This window comes from Chaetura pelagica, unplaced genomic scaffold, assembly GCF_000747805.2.
Source record: "Chaetura pelagica isolate M959 unplaced genomic scaffold, ChaPel_1.0 scaffold147, whole genome shotgun sequence".
NCBI classification, from domain to species: Eukaryota; Metazoa; Chordata; class Aves; order Apodiformes; family Apodidae; genus Chaetura; species Chaetura pelagica.
In genome coordinates this window covers 4001498-4020052 of record NW_009954194.1, presented here as the reverse complement: position 1 = coordinate 4020052, position 18555 = coordinate 4001498, and the positions used below count along the sequence as shown (strand labels likewise).

At 38.1% G+C, this 18555-nt stretch overlaps 1 protein-coding gene across 1 annotated transcript in view; it reads right to left on the bottom strand.

The window, feature by feature from the left end:
- Positions 1-16782, bottom strand: part of EVC (Ellis van Creveld syndrome) — a 47658-nt gene extending 30876 nt beyond the window's left edge. Inside the window, exons 1-10 of the mRNA XM_010003140.1 lie at positions 16774-16782; positions 14984-15094; positions 12641-12724; positions 11913-12145; positions 10847-10931; positions 8679-8777; positions 6384-6521; positions 4185-4343; positions 2402-2618; positions 346-494 (exon numbers count right to left, since the gene is read on the bottom strand). Of these exons, the coding sequence (XP_010001442.1) occupies positions 346-494; positions 2402-2618; positions 4185-4343; positions 6384-6521; positions 8679-8777; positions 10847-10931; positions 11913-12145; positions 12641-12724; positions 14984-15094; positions 16774-16782 (1284 nt within the window). The remainder of the gene's footprint in view (positions 1-345; positions 495-2401; positions 2619-4184; positions 4344-6383; positions 6522-8678; positions 8778-10846; positions 10932-11912; positions 12146-12640; positions 12725-14983; positions 15095-16773) is intronic.
- Between the last annotated feature and the right edge of the window lie 1773 nt (positions 16783-18555).

The following is an 18555-nucleotide window of genomic DNA, read 5'->3' as shown; positions in this document are numbered from 1 at the left end:
TCTCAGTAACAGAAAAGCAATTAGATCAGTGCAGTCTGCTTGCTTCTGTAACACAGGACAGATACTTTCCTCCGGAGATCCCCTACACTGAGCCTAACACATAATAGCTAAGTAAAAGATGTTTTCTACACCCTTTGATATTATGTTTCAATGTGACAAGTCCACCACTGGAGGAAATGTAGGCAACCATAGGCAATAGGAGATCTGACCCTATCCCACCTGTGCTACTGCACACAATTCTCAGGATGACCCAAATATCCTGATTTTATGGAACTGGGAAAAATACGCTATGTATTTGGTATTAAAAACTAATGGAATAGTGAAAACAAGCTTTTCTGTGCTCACCTTAAGAAAATTATTAATTTCTTCAATGTGTAAAGTTTTACTGAGGAGATCCCCTTGCTCAGCTTTCTGTCTGCATTTGAACTCTTCCCTCTTCTTTGCACGGCACTCCAGTTGCTTCAAGATCAGGTCTTTACTTTGCTGGATACACTCTAAAACATAAACCACCAACAATTAGAAACCACAACTCCACAGGGAGAAAGGAGCATCTGCTACTGTCACACAACATAAACTCACCAAAATCTGTTAGCGAGTGAAATAGCAAGTCATTACCATGCAGGATTTCAAAACTGATCCTTACCCTGATGGCCTTTTTAGATGCAAACTTCTGGGGTGTTAAATGGCACTTAAATCTATCAGGATATTTTGATCACTACTATCGTGCACCGTCCTTTTCACTGCTGTGACTTATGCAAAGGCATTGAGTTAGTTCAAGAAACACATTTCTACCTGCAACACCCCAAAGCTCCTCCTCCTGCTTTGAGAAGGTCCAGAAGTAGCTCATTACCTAATTGCAGATATGCAAATAATGCTGCAAGGACAAGAGCAACAATATATGTCAGGGAGAAAAGGTCTAGAGCAATGTTAGTTCAGATTAGCTTGAACTGGCATGCAGCCATACCAAGCTTTCAGAGTGACTCATGCAGGAACCTGCAGCAAAAGTTGCCAAGGTCCCTCTGATGTGAAATATTTGGGACTGAGTTCTTCCCCCGCTCATCACCCTTACAGGTCCAAGTGATTCATAAATTCATGAGTCTATCTGGACCTTGTGCTGCAGAGTAGAATCAGCACTTAGAATGTTCTACCATGACTTCATGTTTAATTGCCTGTCCACCTAAGAAGAACTTTACTCTTTTCTTCCACCCACCCTTCCCCAGACCAGTACTTCACTCTGGACACAGGCAGCAAAAGGAGAACACAAGAGTCATCTGTGGTTGCTGTCCTGCCATCATATCAAGCTGCTTTAACTATAGTAAACTATTTTGTGGAGAGAGAAAGGAGCACAGTACCGTAGCACTGAGCACATTGCTTATTCTCCATGCTAATTTTATTCACAGGCTGATGATGCACTGACAAAACACTAGACAGTGCAATGAAAGTATACGAAAGCCTGTAATAAAAATGTCACCTGAACAAATGTAGCAACTGTCTTCAACACTACTCGATTCTTTACTACTTTCTTATTTGTTTCCTAGGAGCAAAATCTTACAGGCTTTGTGTCCTGCTTGTGCACTGCAGGTACAGGCTTCCCAGAAAGGTTGTGGAGTCTCCAACTTTAGAGATACTCAACAACTGTCTGGCTATGGTCATGAGCTGGCTATAGCTGACCCTGCCTGAGCAGGTGGACTGGATCGTTATGACCTCCAGAGGTTCCTTCCAACCTAAACCATTATGTGATTCTATGATTCAGTAACAAACAAAGTGATACAGAGAGAGTCTTAAATCAGCAGATCAGTCAGCTTAGACTTTGTTATAATTGTGTACTTTACAGATAGGCAGTGTGAAGGACTGTGAGATGAAAAAACTTTGTTTTTAATATATTTTAGTCTGACATAATAGAAGAGAGGATTATCTGAAGATCATAAGCCTTAAAATTATCTTTTCAAGAGTAATAGCACAACTACGTTTTGTGTATCTTCTCCTGGCTCCAGATGGTAGCAGATCATAAGACAGTATTTTGCACATATACAGTTATTACTGTCCCTAAGGTTAGCTACTACCACCAACCACATCAAGTTACAGCAACAGCAAAAGGAGAAATCCCACAAATACTTGCAAAAACATGACTCATCTTCAAACTAATGAAAGCAGTTATAGACTATATGAGCTGTAGAGGAAGTTCATAGTAAGGCCTGGAACAAGACCTAAAAGGCTTAAAGCCAAAGTTCCTATTCTAGGCATCCACCCTTTACAACAATAGTCTACTTGGTCAATTTATCAATGCCTTTTTAAAACAGATGGGTATAAGGCCAAAACAATTTTTTTTTTTTTTAACTACTTAATAATGTGAATTAATGCCCATATTTGTTAATTCATGAGCTCCAGTCTAAGTACTCACCATTACTGAAATGTGCTAACTGATCCCAGAAGGCCTTGTGCAGATCTGTTAGAAGTTCTTCCTTTTGTCGGACTGACAGTTTATTCTTTACAGTTAAATGGTCCAGGATATTTGACAAAATATTTAATCTACACTTGCACTCTTCTGGTATATAGGACTTCAGTGAATCGATCATTTTTACCATAACCTCCCAGGTGAATAACCTTTCCTGAATGTCCTAAAACATAAAAAAGTCTTGTTTAGAAACCAAGAAATGATCTTGGATTGTGCTTGTCCTTTGATTGAATTATTCATTCCCAAACTAAGCAGAAAGCTCAGGACGCTTCACAAGACGACATGAATAACAACCTTCATATACTTAAATACTTCTGAAAGTCTTGACCAGTGTAGGACAGCAGTGGGTTTACTGCATGTTCAGTTGTAAGACCCGATCTAAAAATACTGGTGTTTTTCATTATTTGTAGCTGCCAAGAAGACACTAAGGCAAGAAAATAAAATAAGCTTGCAGAACAAACTTAAATAATCCAGGGGGAAAGATGGACAGAAGGAAAACATGGAAGTTCTGACCTTTTAAGATACTACAGGGCACACCAGTATGGGCCTTCCTGTTGAAATAAGGACACATCTGACTTTGATACCGCTGGGATTCCTTCAAGTATGTGGTCAGCTGGAGTTCAGTAGATATACTAAGAAATTACCAGAATTGTCTATGGCCTAGAAGCTTTCATTGCATTATTAGAGAAGCCCAGAATTACAGTAGGGAGCAAAACTTCCTGGGTGAAACAGCAACTGCTTTAGACTTTGCTGCAAAGTTGGAAAGAGTGCAGCAATTACTGTAGTTAACGGAGACACACATACAATGACCTCTGCAATGAGATGCAAGCATCACAATAGTGGCTTCAGGTAGGAATATTTCCTGTACCTGTACCCAAACATCTCAGTTGAAGTCTGACCATCTGAAGGAACTTACTGTGCAGTAGCCTGGGATGGGTCAAGTGCAATCAGCTGCAAAGACTTTTCATACCTGGCCAGCTCAGTTTTCTTAGGTACTCCAATGCAAAACTAACAAGTTAATAATTACTGTATCTGTTTATTAGTAAGCAAAAAAACAGCTAGCTATCCATTTATTCTCCAAATTACTAATAAAAGCAGTGGGCCAGATTCCACTAAGCTGGTAAATTTCAAGTAATTCTTTCAGTATCTCCTCTGAAAAGCAAATAAAGAATTCTTTCAGTATGTCCTCTGGAAAGCAAATAAAGAATCTCTTGATTTTAACACGAGGCATGGTGCTGATGCATTTATAAACATATTTTTCCATCTTCAGATCATATCCCTAAGAGATGTTAGGGGTTTTCAAATCCAATTAAAGTTATTGAACACCCAGAATATCCTGAAATTTAAATTAGGATTTCTCAGTCAAAGTGGAATACATACTTTAAAATAAATAAATAAATAAATAAATAGTCTTAGTGCCCAAGGTAATGATTCTCCTTTCATCTTATCTAGTGCTCTTGCCTCTGGCTCACTGGCTGCATCAGTATCACTTTTTCCTAACATGACTGTCTAAACAGTATTTTGAGAATCAGAACTCAGCTGCAGAGGTTCACCTTCCTCTGAGTCTTTATAAAGTGCAATGGAAGTTGAGCTCTATGCAACAAAGCTAAAAGAGATAACTGGAGTAAGCAGTCTACATCATCCCTCAGGCAGAACTGTAAATTTATATAATTCCTTGTGTTCAGATTGACTAAATCTCTCTTCACTTTTATTTCTTTTTGTACTTTACCATTGCCTGCAAATCTTGATATTCACTTAATAAGCTTTCTACTGCAATCATCTTCTCAGTCAGATCCATTGTTATTTTTGTTGCTTTGGCACTTGAGAATTTTGATTGGTCCAAAAAAGCTTGCTGGGCTTTGTCAGTTTGCTTCCAGAAACCTTCCATCTGTAGAATATGAATTAAAAAACCAATTCACATTCCCTCATTAATCATTTAGTATTTCATCACAGCGGGAGGCATATGAGTCTACAAAGATACAAATCACTGAGACTACAGACAGGTTCTAGTATGAGGTATAGTGGACATTTTGCAAAGGTAAAGAGCCTATTTACTGTATGACAATACACATGTTGGTGACATACAAACAGCAGGTCAATCCTGACCCTTTAAAATGTAGTAATTCTGTAGAAGTTGCTAAGAATTTTTTGTTAGATCTCCACACATTGCATCTACAAAAGCCTATTATGTTCTAGTCCTAATGGAAAAACAAAACTGGGGATGTTTAGATTGGAGAAGAGGAGGCTGAGGGGAGAGACCTCACTGACCTTTGCAACTACCTGAAAGGTGGGTGTTGGCCTCTTCTCCCAAGTAAATAACAGGACCAGAGGAAACAGCCTGAAGTTGCAGCAAGAGAGGTTTAGATTGCGTATTAGGAAGAATTTCTATACTGAAAGAGTGGTCAGGCACTGGTACAGCCTGCCCAGGGAGGTGGTTGAGTCACCACCCTTGGAGGTATTAAAGAAACATGTAGATGTGGCACTTCAAGGCATGCTCTAGTAGCTGAGGTTGTGGGGTTTTTTGTGGGTGTTTTTTTGGTGGAGTGTGTGTGGTTGTTTGTATCTGTGGGGTTTTTCTGTGCTGATGGTTGGACTTGGTGATCTTAGAGGTCCTTTCCAACCATTATGATTCTGTGATTCTCTATCCATCCTCAAAATTTACTTAAGCATCTGTAAGTTTTGTAAATAACAGTGACTACGACATCTGTCAGTATGGAAAAAAAAACCCCTTCATATCACCAAGGGAAGAGTGGATTAGTTCAAGGGCCTGATCGATAGAAATCTGTGTATGGGGAAATCATTTTCAATACAGATGAAAAGCATCTGCTGGCATAAGAGTGACAGATCCACTCAAGGATGACTGCCACTAATGAATAACTGCCTCATCCTGCTCAGTGAGGCTGCCAGGAAGCTTTTATATCACTAACTCTAGAGAAATCTAAACAACAAATTTTTCAAAGAGCGAAGTTAAATTGCAAAAGAAACTCGATGCAGATGTGCCATCTTTACCAGGACCTCCAAAATAAAGTGAAAGACACAGAGAATCACAAGAAAGCTGAAGAAAATTCCTACTACCACACTTAACCATCAGAGGTGAATAAAATGTTAACTCCTCTATGAAAAACACCCAAGGCTGAGACGATGACCTATTTAGTTCAGGGTGAAGTGCCACAGCAAAAGAGCACAGGCAGCTCACAGAGCCAGCGGTCTGACTAGTCAGGCACTCGTTTTCATCAGCAGTGAATTTGCTCAAAACTCAAAAAGAGGACTGGAAAGAAGAATATATTCCAGATTATTCCATTTACTACAAAATAAAATGCAGAATATTCTTAACCTTCTGTTTTGTAGCCTCCAAGCTATTTGGACATTGTGACACTACTGTAGAGAAAAAGAACCCAAAACTTTCACTTTGAGAATGGAATGCCTGCTATCAAGCTACATTTTATACATTAAAAAAAGTGAATGTATTATGAATGTATTATAAATGTGTAGAGCTGCTAAGGCATAAAGTTTTACTTCAGTAAATTTGCAAAGTATGCTAAAAGGTAATTATTTCCTTAGTAATTATTTCAGCTTCAAAATATTTTATAGTCTCTTATTACTCTGTTACTCAGTTATGGAGGACTAAAGAAAACAAGGTGCTAGAATAATACTCCTAAAAGTCAGACTATATCTACGCTTCAAATAAATCCTACCATCTGACAAGCAATATGATAAAACAGTGTTTGTATAAAGAGCCCACTGGCTCCCAAAGGGAGCTGGAAATACATTGCTGGAGCAATGTAAAAACATTTTCATGACTCACGCACATCTGAAGTACTAACTGTGGACTAGTCAATACAACAGTTTAAAAAAAGTAAGAAAAACATTCCCCATCAAAAGAGTAACATTAACATTAAACTTTAGGAGAGAAAAAATAGAAAGGTACGTTATCTATTATGTGCTCAGAATATTCTCTTTCTTTCCTTTCTAAGTCTTCTAGAGTTTGGTACTCTGAATTATGGGCTCCTGACATATCAGTATTCTGTAGTCTAGAGTCAAGTTGTTTCTGTAGTTCTTCAAAATCCTGGGAAAAAAAAAAGGCAAGTCATTTGTTAAACAGAAAAACAGATACAGTTTCTAAATCTGACAAGCTAAGAAAATTAAGGTGTATATATATGCCAGCTCTGAACTACGCTTGATACAAATACAAACATTTCCACTACTGTGTGAGCACAACCAAGACTGTTGTTCATCTCCACCGAATAAAAATTTTAGTAAACATTGCTCCATGAGCCTTCATATTAATAATCCTTTGAATCTATCTAAAAATATTTTTATTCTAATAAGTGTATATGCTGTGTTTGAAAGCTCAGAGAAATATTCAGCTAGATGAATGAACCTGTAGTGCTCATAAGGGACAAATTACAGGCCACATCATTATATTGGTTTTTAAAATTTTTCAATCTTTTGAAACGAGGATGATTTTTTCTGGAAGCTAATGATACTGACAAATACTAGTCTTCTGCCCCTACTTAGTAGCTTGGCACTGAAAGGGATAATACTGGAGTTGCTGAAACACACTTTATGTAACAAATATTTACTTTTAATATCACGATTTTGGGTGTCAATGCATTAACTTGATAGCCTATGTCTTAAAAGAAATGCAACCATATTTTGACAAGCTTCACCAAAAATGTAATCAAAATCCCATGAATTTTTCCTACACTGCAGAATTGAAAGAGGATAATGCTGTCTGTGATAATCCTCAGCCTTGTCAATACAGTATTAAATACAGTAGCTTCCAGTTGTAATGCTTTTGCTTATTGCCAATGTCTCTTTTACATGGTATCCATAATCAGCCTCATCCTTTATGTGATATCCTAACTCTAAAGCTTTCATATTTCCAAGACTTTTCTCTCCAGAATATAGGGCATAGGAATGCTATATTGACACTTAAATGATTGGCCAACTCCAGCAATTACTGGAAACAAACAAGATTCAGCCTTTGTCTTGCAGCAGCTCTGTTATGTGCATGAAGACACCGATGCTGTCAAGCCTCGTTGAGGTTTGGGCTGTACTGGGAAACATGCTTCACCTATATTACCTCTGTATTTATAATTGTCATGACCAGAAGTCCATCAGAAAAAGGAATTCACACACCAAATCTCATTATTAATTTAGTAAAAACAATCAACTTTAATACTAAACCAGATGATTTAATGCAGGGGTGGTCTCAATGCAAATTCCATTTTGAAATAAATTATTAGGTACAAGCACAGACATTCCTGATATTCATTCACAGATTGTGAGACTGAATGAAAAAATAAATCTCAACAACTAATGCCTAGATGTCATATTCCATCTCTATGTAAGAAAAAAAAATCGTTACTGTGAGAAGAATTAAGTATTGGGATGGGTTGTCCAGAGAAATGGGAGTTTCCTTCAGTGCAGATATTCAAGCCTTGGCTTGGCAGGGCACTAGATAGCCTTATGTTATTCCCTGCTTCCCACAGAAGGCTGGACCAATAAACTCTAAAAGTGGCTCCCAACCCAGACTTTTCTATTACTCTAATCTGTAAAATGGAAAGTGGAATCAGTAGCTCTCTTATTTTGTTCAGTTTTGTAAAGCTTTTTTTTCCTTCAAATAATCTTAAAATAGTATTATGATTCCACCTGGAATGCGTATTGACTGTCAATCTATACCACTTAGTTCAGAAGTAGAAAATGGATTTTGATACAAGGATATGAAAGAAAAAAAGATCAAGAAGAAGATAATTATGTTTTCCCTTGATAAAAAGAGGGAGTTTACTCTGGTACCAGAGTTTCCTTCTGGTACTTTTCTATTTTATCATCAGTAATGATTAATGGAAATAGACAAAGATAATTAGATAATCAGAAATGTTTTTATATGAGTGTATAAGGTTCACAATGTTCTGTTGGTTCACAATTCATTCTGTAGTTGAATGGATTCCACTACAAAACACTTTTGTTCTTAACTGATTAGATACATCACTGTCCTGACCACCTCACACAATAACAAGGGGGAAATGTGGACAAGGCATTGGCAAACATCAACTAACAAGGGAGTTTCTTTGCATCTCTTCTGAAAAAGACTACAGGTAGCATTGCTGTTTGAAAAAAAGTAGCTGAGATAGCCTGCTGTAGCAGGCTGCACCAACTGGTTAGTTTAACTCTTACTCTCTGTGGTCTGAAAGAAATATCAACCAACAAACCCACTTACATTTTCCTGATTTAAAAGGATCTTCTTGCACAAATCATCAGTAATTTTCTTTTTATGACGCAAGTCTGTGAGGTATATTTTGAGAACCTGAACAAACATCTGTTCAAAAGGAAGGAAACAAAATCCAGGATAAGTGCCTGTTCAACATCACAAGGACATCTCTGTGATGCCTTTTCTTGATTTAAATCAACCAGTGAGAATACAGTTCATTGTAAGTAAATAATAGAAACATCATCATAACTCTGCAGTACTTCCGTTATGAAAAATGCTTTAGCTTTGGCTTCAGAAAGATGGTGTTATGTTCCAACAGGGACAAGGACAATCTCATACAGCCTTGGAATCAGTGACACATCTGAAACTGTCCTTTACTGGGCAATGTACAGATCACTTAAAAAACGCGTGATGTAAAACAGTGATAATGTAAGCTGAAGGATACAAACATATTACTTACTATGATTTCAACTACAGTTGGCTACATGAAGTATCAATCATTTTAATACACAACACAAAAGTAACCATCTCCAGTTCTACCTACCTACTCTTATAAAAACACACCAATTTTCCAGTTATTGTTTGTTTGGGTTTTGTAAACATTGTAATCCTAGCGTCCTTAAAAAGATGTTTTTGAACAATGGGGTAATTTTTGCCTAACCTCTTCTCCTGCCTTGATTGGAGTGCCAATGTAAAGACAATTCACTCCATTACTAACTGCTGCAGCATCTTTCAACATGAAGATAAAAATATGTGAAATTTAAAAGCCACCTGCCTATTACTCATGCACTGGAAAACAGATGATGCAGAACTTGCTCAATTTAAACATGCAAAAACATAAATAAAACCATTTTTACATATGCAAACAGTTATCAAAGTCAACATCTCAGCCCAGCAAATTCAGGAAAGTAGGGTAGCATTCTTGCTGAGTAGCAGAGAACATGGTAAAGCCGTCATGTTTTGAATCTCACTAGCCAATGTTCTGGATAGGAGTTTGGCAAATTTTGAACAGACACCAAGACACCAGATACTATAAAAAGTGGGGAAAAAAATTAAATAAAATAATTCAGGTAAACATTCAAAGAGGAAATGTTTCTCCTGCTAGTGAAAATACACAGCTATTCAAGCTTCAGCTAAAGGTCAAAGTCATTTGCCTTTTATGACAATTTCTGGTAGGCCACAAAGTACGTTAAATACTCATTTTCTCAGTGTTTCTGTGATTACATCACCTTGCTGCTATCTTCATTTACAAATGGATTACCCATTTTGAAATCACGTTCAACTTTCCCTATTCAAGCTACATTTCATTCTCCAATCTGATCTCAAGTTCCCTTCCTCATCTATTTAGATGGGAATAAATCCCAAAAGAGAAGCTGCTTTCCAGGTTTACTTCCATGCTTCATCTTTTGGTGTGTAGAAATTTATTTAGAAAATCCCAGAACAGAAATATTCTCATTGCATTTAAAAAATTATTTCAGGAATTACCAACCTGTTTTAAACAGAGGTTAGGAAAGAAGGGGAGGAGAAAGATACATACTTTATGCCCAGATTTATATTAACTAAGCTAAAACTCAGTAACTGTAATGATTCTGTACTTGACAATAAGTAGTCACAATAATCAATTGTGTACATTCATTTTTGGTTTGTGTTTTTTTTCCTATCAGCTTTTGATGCTGTGACTTGACATAGTTAGCTATCTATGTTTTAAATGAGTGAAATGAGTACCTGAATTCCTCTGTCATACAAAATCAGAACTATTGTATGTCAATGGTACTGATTCAGTTAAAATGAATTTTCAGTTTTATTCAGAGCTTGGAGTCCTTGGAGTTGTAATCCACATGCATTGCCCTTAAAACATAAACTCATCAATTCAATAAATTTTGTTCTGTTTTTATGACCTTCAAGTGCTTTATGTTATTCTCTGTAGTAAAGTTCAAAAACCAAATTTTTATATTATCTAGTTTGACCTCCAGTATTTCACAGCCCAATATATTTATTTCTCTTTCCCTCCTTTGTGAAGCTCATACATATGCAGAATAGAGAGGAAAAATAAAGAGAATACCCTAGAGATGCAACTCTGCTACACTACTTCCCAGCTAGTCATTTGTTATTACCTAAATTGATATTCAACTAAGATGTCCAAATCAAATAACTATAAATGAGACATGGGTACCTACCACATGTTTTTCTTTTCTGATTTCAGTATCCAGAAGCATGAGATCTTTTAAAATAAGACTGCAAAGGCACAGCTTAACATCAAAACTAAAACAAAGATTTAAGTGTTAATATCAATCTAAATGAAGGTCACATTAAAAAGCAACACCACATAATAGTTTCATTTAGTTACTAAATTATCCTAAAAGTGTTGCCTCTAGAACCACAGTCAAATAACTTTATTTCTGTGTTGTCTTCTCTTCCAGATAAAATTTCTCAGTATGAAAGTAAGCAAAACAAAACAGTGGCTTAACAAAGTTGGAATTGCATTTCCCTTTAGAAAAAAAAACAAGGTAAATATAGCCATGCATGGCTACAGTGAAGCTTTAAAATAAAACACCTATAATAAGAGTGGACATTTTGAAAATTCTCTTCATCACTAGAACCTTCCTCAGTCCCCACAGTGGCACGAAGATGATTTTCTTTATTTTTGCTAATAAGAATAAAGATGCATGCATTCATCTAGTGGTGTCTTGCTGTTGTGCAGCTGAAAGAAAATCAGAGCTGATAGTCTGTTTTGATTAGCTCTATCTGCTCATTACTGGAGTCTCTGAGAAACGAACAGTTTTCCCACAATGTGATGTGAGTAGTTCCCATTAAAACGGAGAGAACAGACCACTGCCACTTGCTGTTCTGAAGACACCTGTTGTTTGACTTGATGCTGTACCACGCAGAGGACTCTATTCCCAGCCAAATATACCACTGCATGCGTGAACTGAGCATACAAGCCAATACAAAGGGATCCCCTCTTCCTAACAGTGATGTACATTTTACAAGGCTGCTTTTGCCGAAGTTCTGATTCCCAAAAATTGCATAAAGAAGAAACTGACTTTCCACATACAACATGATCCATTTCTTCAGTTTCCCCAACCACTTCTTAGGGTTATAAGCAGACAGTCCTGTCCTTAGTAATTGAGTGTATGTGTTCAAGCTCAGTCTTTCATTTACAGCAAACCTCTAGCGCTTGTCCTGAAAACCACTGAGGTATGATAGGAAATGACCAAACATGAGGGCAGGTTTATGGCTTACCTCTCACATATTAGCACTTCAGGGAAGCTGGTCACCTTCAGGAAGGCTCGAGCCTGAAATCTATCATCACTTGTTGTGGAATGAATAGTTGTGGAGGAGCTGCAGTCTTCTTTGTCTCCCTGGCTGAGTGATCCCAGGCTGCCTGACGTAGATGTCTCCATGACTTGATTAGGCAGAACCGTCTGCTTTGGATTCTCATGCAAAGATGGATTGGATGAGCCATCTGCCAAAGGCTAGAATCAATGAAAATTGATAAGGTCAATTAATACAACACAGTAAGGAGATAAACATAACTTCGCAGTGTTTGCTTTCAAGAAAAAAATCCAGCAATATAAACAGCAAAAGAGTTTCCACACAAATTAAGATTCTTCATACTGACAGGTTTCTGCATTGCCCTGAAAGCATTCTCCTATTGTGGTTATCTGCTTAGTGAATGTTTTCTTACTGAAAGGCAGATCCTTGTGGGGTTTTTCTTATGTCTCCTAGGACAGACCCAACTTTCACTAATGTTAGTGGGACAAAAAATTCTCTTGACTACAGTGCAAGCTGACCAGACACCATGTCTGCAGGTTTCAGGTGGAGCTGAAAGCAACTGGTACATTACAGGATGAGCCCTGAGCATAAACAAATAAAGGTCTCTGTTATGCACACTGGCAATAGGTTTTCTTCAATTATGTGACTCTACAATTTACTGACACAGAATGACCCAGCAGAATCTAAAACCTTACCCTGAATTTCTGATTGATGGGATAGATCACTTTTGCCTTTAATGCAAATGCCGTGATGTTACTATTCAGAGGAGACTCACTTTCCTGTAGAGAAAAGAACAGAAGATCATTTGGGAATAGCAGCAGACCTGATATTTGTTCAGTCTAAGTATTGCATGCTTGCTTTGGTTACACAGCTTAGAAATTCCTATTAATAACTAACTATGCACTGACTGTTTCTAATTTGGAACAAGAAGTCTTCTTCTAAGACTCATTCAGAGTATGAAATCCAAAAATGATAACATTGTCATTAGCACTGCTTCAAAATGTTTTTACTCCTGTGAGGGAAAATAGGCAATAGCTGGTATTCAGAAGCTATTTTCATTTCAGGTTTTTTCCCCCTTCAGCAACAACTGAAGATTTCACATGAAAGACTGAAATTATCTTAATAATAGATATAATCATGGCTATAAATCCTGACTTTCCATTTAAATAAAGAAGCAATAGATTAAATAAAACATCATTTTTCCAGGAAAAACTTTTAAAGTACAACCCTCACCTATAATCTGGAGAAAATATCAATGTTCTTCCAAAGAACTTTTTATAGATAATGCATTCTTTTCATATGATCTGCTATATCATGTAATAGACTCTCTGCTACTCCTTTCCTAGCTGCTGCTTTATGCACTGGAACAATGAGATAATCAGCTTGGTATCATCAGTTTATGTATGGCTTAATAAAAGGTTGGCTATAAGCAACAGATAGAATGTTTAAATCCAAGCTTTGGAAGATTTCCTATTCTAAATTTTTGGGTTTGTCACATGAAATGAACAAATCTGATTTGTCAAAACACGATTTTCTTTATAAAGATTTTTCTAGGAATATCAAAGTACTATTAGAGTCTAAAAATAGAGACAGGAAGAGCAAACAATAGAATTCATTAGTTTCTTTTATCATTGCACCTTTTTCATCTCCATTTCATTTACTTCCAGAAGTAATTTTTGCATTTACCAATAAAGCTAAAAGCATGGGGTCAGTGTGTAAAACATGCTCATACTGAGTAGTCCCACTGCTGTAGTATACATTCAGGGATAGACACTAGCAGAGCCATTGCCCTGCAATGTCTGGAGGCAGAGCAGCTCCTGTCCAAAGACATAAAGCCACACTGCAGTGTGCCAGAGCTAACACATACTGCTTCTCAGCAGGCATGAGTAATACACAGTCATTATTAATACAGTAATTATGGTATTATTGCAATGTGGAAGGTCTCGGAACGAAAATGCCTATTTTTCTGAAGTGCTCTAACCTAACTAAAAGCATTTTCCATCTGTGTATCTTTGTGAACTGTCAATTCTGTGCTAGTAACAGCAAAAGCCTCTGGGAATTGGAACAAATTAATAGAAAAAAATATAGAAGTTAGGTGGGAGAAAGTCCCTTCAAATAACTACATTATTTCTTCATGTGTTATAATCAAGCTAATGTGTTTGGGAAATGGATACAGTTGTGAATGATCACCTTCTAGACTGTGATCCCATTTCAAAAGGACTGGGAATATGCAGTTATATCATTACACAAGTTCTCCCACAGGGTTTACACTCCCATAAGAGAATTTATTTCATGCCTACTTGTTATGCTGTACTTTAACTCAAGCATATTACCAACCATGGTTTGTCACCATTCCTGATCAGAAAACTGAAATGAAGATTAATTATCTGTCAGGATTTAAACCAACAGTCAAATGTTTACAATAACATCTATCTCCTCTTTGTCTTGAAAAGCTAAACAGAAGACTGGCTGGCTTTAACTGACATTTTCTGCCTGTATTCAATTTTACAATAGACTGAAAGAGTTAGCTGAACTGCACATTTTTTTAAACATGCAGTTTATCTCACAACCTTTTGTTTCACCAAGAGCAATCAAATCAGCTTTGGGTGAAAGGCAGCCATCTAACCATCTAACACAGTAGGGCTGTTTCTGAAGTAACTCTGAGATTACCACAAAAAAAAAAATATTAAAAAATTGTATTAATTTTTTGATTGAGGGTGAGTTAAGTTCGTCTCTTCTACTTTTCCTTCCAAATTGTTTCTCTAATTCTCCTTAAACCCCAGCTCACCACCCTGGTGTTTCAGGATCTTGATTATAATATCCAGAGTCCTCCAAGAGAAATGGAATTCAGAAGGGGAATGAGTGCCTGAAATTGCTGCCTTCACAAGCAGCCATCAACTCCTACTTTCCTTTTTTTCTGAAATTTTAAGGATTCAATTCCAAATCAAATAAAATTAAGACAGTTTGGATCAGGCCATGAATGCATTCACTGCTATGTGCAGCAAAATGGACATCTACCAACAAGAGCAGAGTTTTACCTCCAGCAGAATTTCCTCTTTTGACGTATAGGGTTCTGCTTTACTTTTTGTGACTGTGTGCTCTTTTTCATCAGAGTTGAAGCTTTCCAGAAGTCTCTGGGAATCATCCTTCTGAAATTCCAAGATAAAACAGATGAAATATAACACTGAGATCATGCATATTAACTGGGAACATCTTTGACAGCAGCCTGGATACAGCCATTTCAGTATCAGTTGAAAAAGGCAACTTCAGAAAAATACGACCAGAGAATAAATTAAAATGTTAGATATTAAGGAATCATTTTTTCAAAATAATGAACTTGAATAATTTGATTTGTTAGTTTCATAAAAGAAAATTTGTAAGAGGCTGTAAATCACAAAATCACAGAATTATTGAGGCTGGAAAAGACTTGAGATCATCAAGTCTGGCCTATAACACCAGCACATTAGCTAGACCATGGGACTAAGTGCCAAATCCAGCCTTTTCTTAAACAACTCCAAGGACGGTGGCTTCACCACTTCCCTGGGCAGTCCATTCTAATGTCTCATCACCCTTTGACAAATGTGTTAAATTGATCCATCAGCTCTCAAAATGTCTTACTAGACTACGGAGTTGAGCTCTCAGTCTTGGTTCAAACTTCTCAGTTAATGCAAGTTAACATAAATTGTCTATAATTGCCTCCAATGAAAAAAGTGCCAGTATTTTTGCTCCCTTGCTATGACAAAAACTTCTTAAATTAAGTTTTATGTGTGGGAAGTTCCTGTCAGGAAAAAACAACTATCCAAAAATGTTCACCATCTTTCCTTCCCATAAGTAACCCACACCACTGGCCTTTACTTCCCCAACAAACACACATGAGCTGCTACTATGAACACAGACTATGTGGGAACAAAATTCCTGCTGCACTCTTCCGTGGGCACTAGATGAATCAAAAATAATACTAATGTTGCTCAATGCATCCAAACACAGCACTGCAAGGAATTTGTTTAGTGAAGGAAAAGATGGAAACCAAGCTACCTTGACTACTTATTAAACTATTTTTCAGGAGAAAACATAGAGAGAAACATAGAGAACTGCCCAGCCTTTGAATTAATTTCAGTCCTTACAACTTCCTTCAGTCCTTACTTATCTCTCTGGAACTGAGATGCTCAATAATACAAAGTATACTCTCCAAGATGTGGTGAATTGCAGTTGCTGGGTCCTAAAAATCTACTAATGTTTTATTTTTCTGGGATTAATTTCTTTTCTGCTAATATTTCTAATCTCATCACCTTCCTCTCCATTTATTTTTGTCCTTTGTTATTTTTGCAACTAAAATGCCACTGAACATGAAGAAGTTGAAAAAAATGAAGTCTGTTAACTACCGCAATGCTTCACCAAGCTAATTCACCTGCATACCACAATGAGACAAATTCCAACCCAAAGGGTCAAAAGAGCCTCCAGGCAATGCCATACTCTAACAGAAGAACATCATCAATAGAAATGTGTTACATTACACCATGCTCTGAAGGTAAAGATTTCTTCTTAAATCTATCCCAATGTGTCCTATGCACGGATCATAAAACCAGTAAGGCATTTAACTGCACGCATCCAAGTCCCACAGATTCAGGCTGACATCTCTGGAATAGTGATTAACTGGAACTGAATGACAAATGCCAGTAGCTTATTGTGGTGCCTCAGACTCCAGCCATTTGCCCTGCTCTCACTGCAAGGGCAACTCAGCACCCTGGGAAGCAACATGGCACACTTCAGTAAACTATCCTCACTTCTACCTTGGATACAGAAGGCTGTGATATGTTCAGTTCAGTACCTGTGCCATCAGCGGGGCAGAGACTATGTGGAAGGAAAGGACACAGGCAGGCTAAGGTAGCCTTGGCTCCATTTGGATCAGACCCATAGGATACAAGCTGACCACCCATCAGCATGCACTGCATGTGCCAGCTGGCTGTTAATTTTTTTCAAAATAAAACAACTCTTCTACAGCAGCAGCATTAATTTTAATGGCATCGAAGCACCTAAATGCATCTGAAGATCTAGGCCAGAGGGAACTGACAGATTCTATCCCCTACTGCCATAAATGACATAAAGGATAAAATTGTACATGGCTATATTTGAGTTGGTAGTGGCAGTACAATAAAGATATCACCTCTTTAAGGCAAGGAAAATGAGCAATTGAATCAGAGAGGCTTGCACTCACACAGGATGCATTGATCCAGCATTTGAAGTGCTTCCATTACTAGGCCAACGCATGGCTTCAAACAGTTTCAAACCTTGTACTTAAAAGCAGCTGGGAGCAAGAGGATTTTTCTCTTCTGTCATGTTTAATAATGATTTACGCTAACAGATACACACGCAGCAGAGCTGTTATAGCTGATAAAAGGTGTGGTTAAAAAACAAACAAAAAAAAACCCCACAACCCTCCACTGCAGGCTGACAGACCGCTCTGCAGGGCTCTAAATATCCCAGTTGTGCCAGTGCCAAGCACTCTACATCCAGTCAATCCAGCACCACTTGGGACTAAACGCGATAGGACAAAACAAGAAGTTTACAATAATTCTCAGAAAATATATCTGCCTGGCAGTGGTTCTGCAGGTATGTGCTACCTCTGCAGTCCTGGAGCCCAAACAAACATTTTCTGCAATGAAGAGACATTAACCATCCACCACAGTCGTTAAAACAGCAAGACAGGAATGCTATTAAGAAACTCACACCATGTTAGTTTTGCATCAAGTGAACTGTCAGATGTGTTCTGCCTCCATTATTTCTTGGGTATGAATGTGTGTATGCTCAGAGCAAAGTTATTGCTGTGGGTTACTACTAATATTCTGCTAGTCCTGTCTGTAAAATTAACTTTGGAGAAGTCTGTAAAATGCTTTGGAAATCAGATTATTGTTACTGGTTTAGAATGGAAATTAGCGTTTACTTTCAATTACCACACCAAGTTTTTGCTAGCCAGGTACATCTTCCATTGTCCCCAGAAAGCAACACAGCCTCATACAAGAAGAGATGGCTGCAAGAGGCAAGTAGTCACTGATGTCAAAGGATACCAGCCAGTAGGGCAATATTCAGAACACATAAAACATAGAATGGTTTGGGAAAGGACCTGTAAGACTGAAACCTCTAGTTCCAACATCCATGCCATGGGCAGGGACACCTTCCACTTGACCAGCTTGCTCAAAGCTTCATCTAACTTGGCCTTGAACGCTTCCAGGTGAGGGGGGGAAACAACAACCACCCCGGGCAACCTGTGCCAGTCTTACCACCCCCACAGCAAAGAATTTTTTCGGTCCGTTTGTTTGGGTAAATTTTTAATTGCAGAAAGGTTTTTACGACTTTCTAGCAGAGGTACTTCATGAACTACGGGCTCCTCGCCTACTCACCCTCAGCAGGCCCCGAGCCCGCACAGACCCTGCGCTGCCCGGGGCACCTCCCGCGCTCCCCGCCCCACGGCCCCAGGGTCCCTGCACCGGGGCTGCCCCGGGGGTCCCGGCCCAGCTCAGGCGGCTGCTCCGTGCGGCGGGCAGGGCCCAGCCAGGGGCAACCCCCGGGCCCTCCCCCTTCACAAACCCGTCCTGACTCCTCCGAGCTGCTC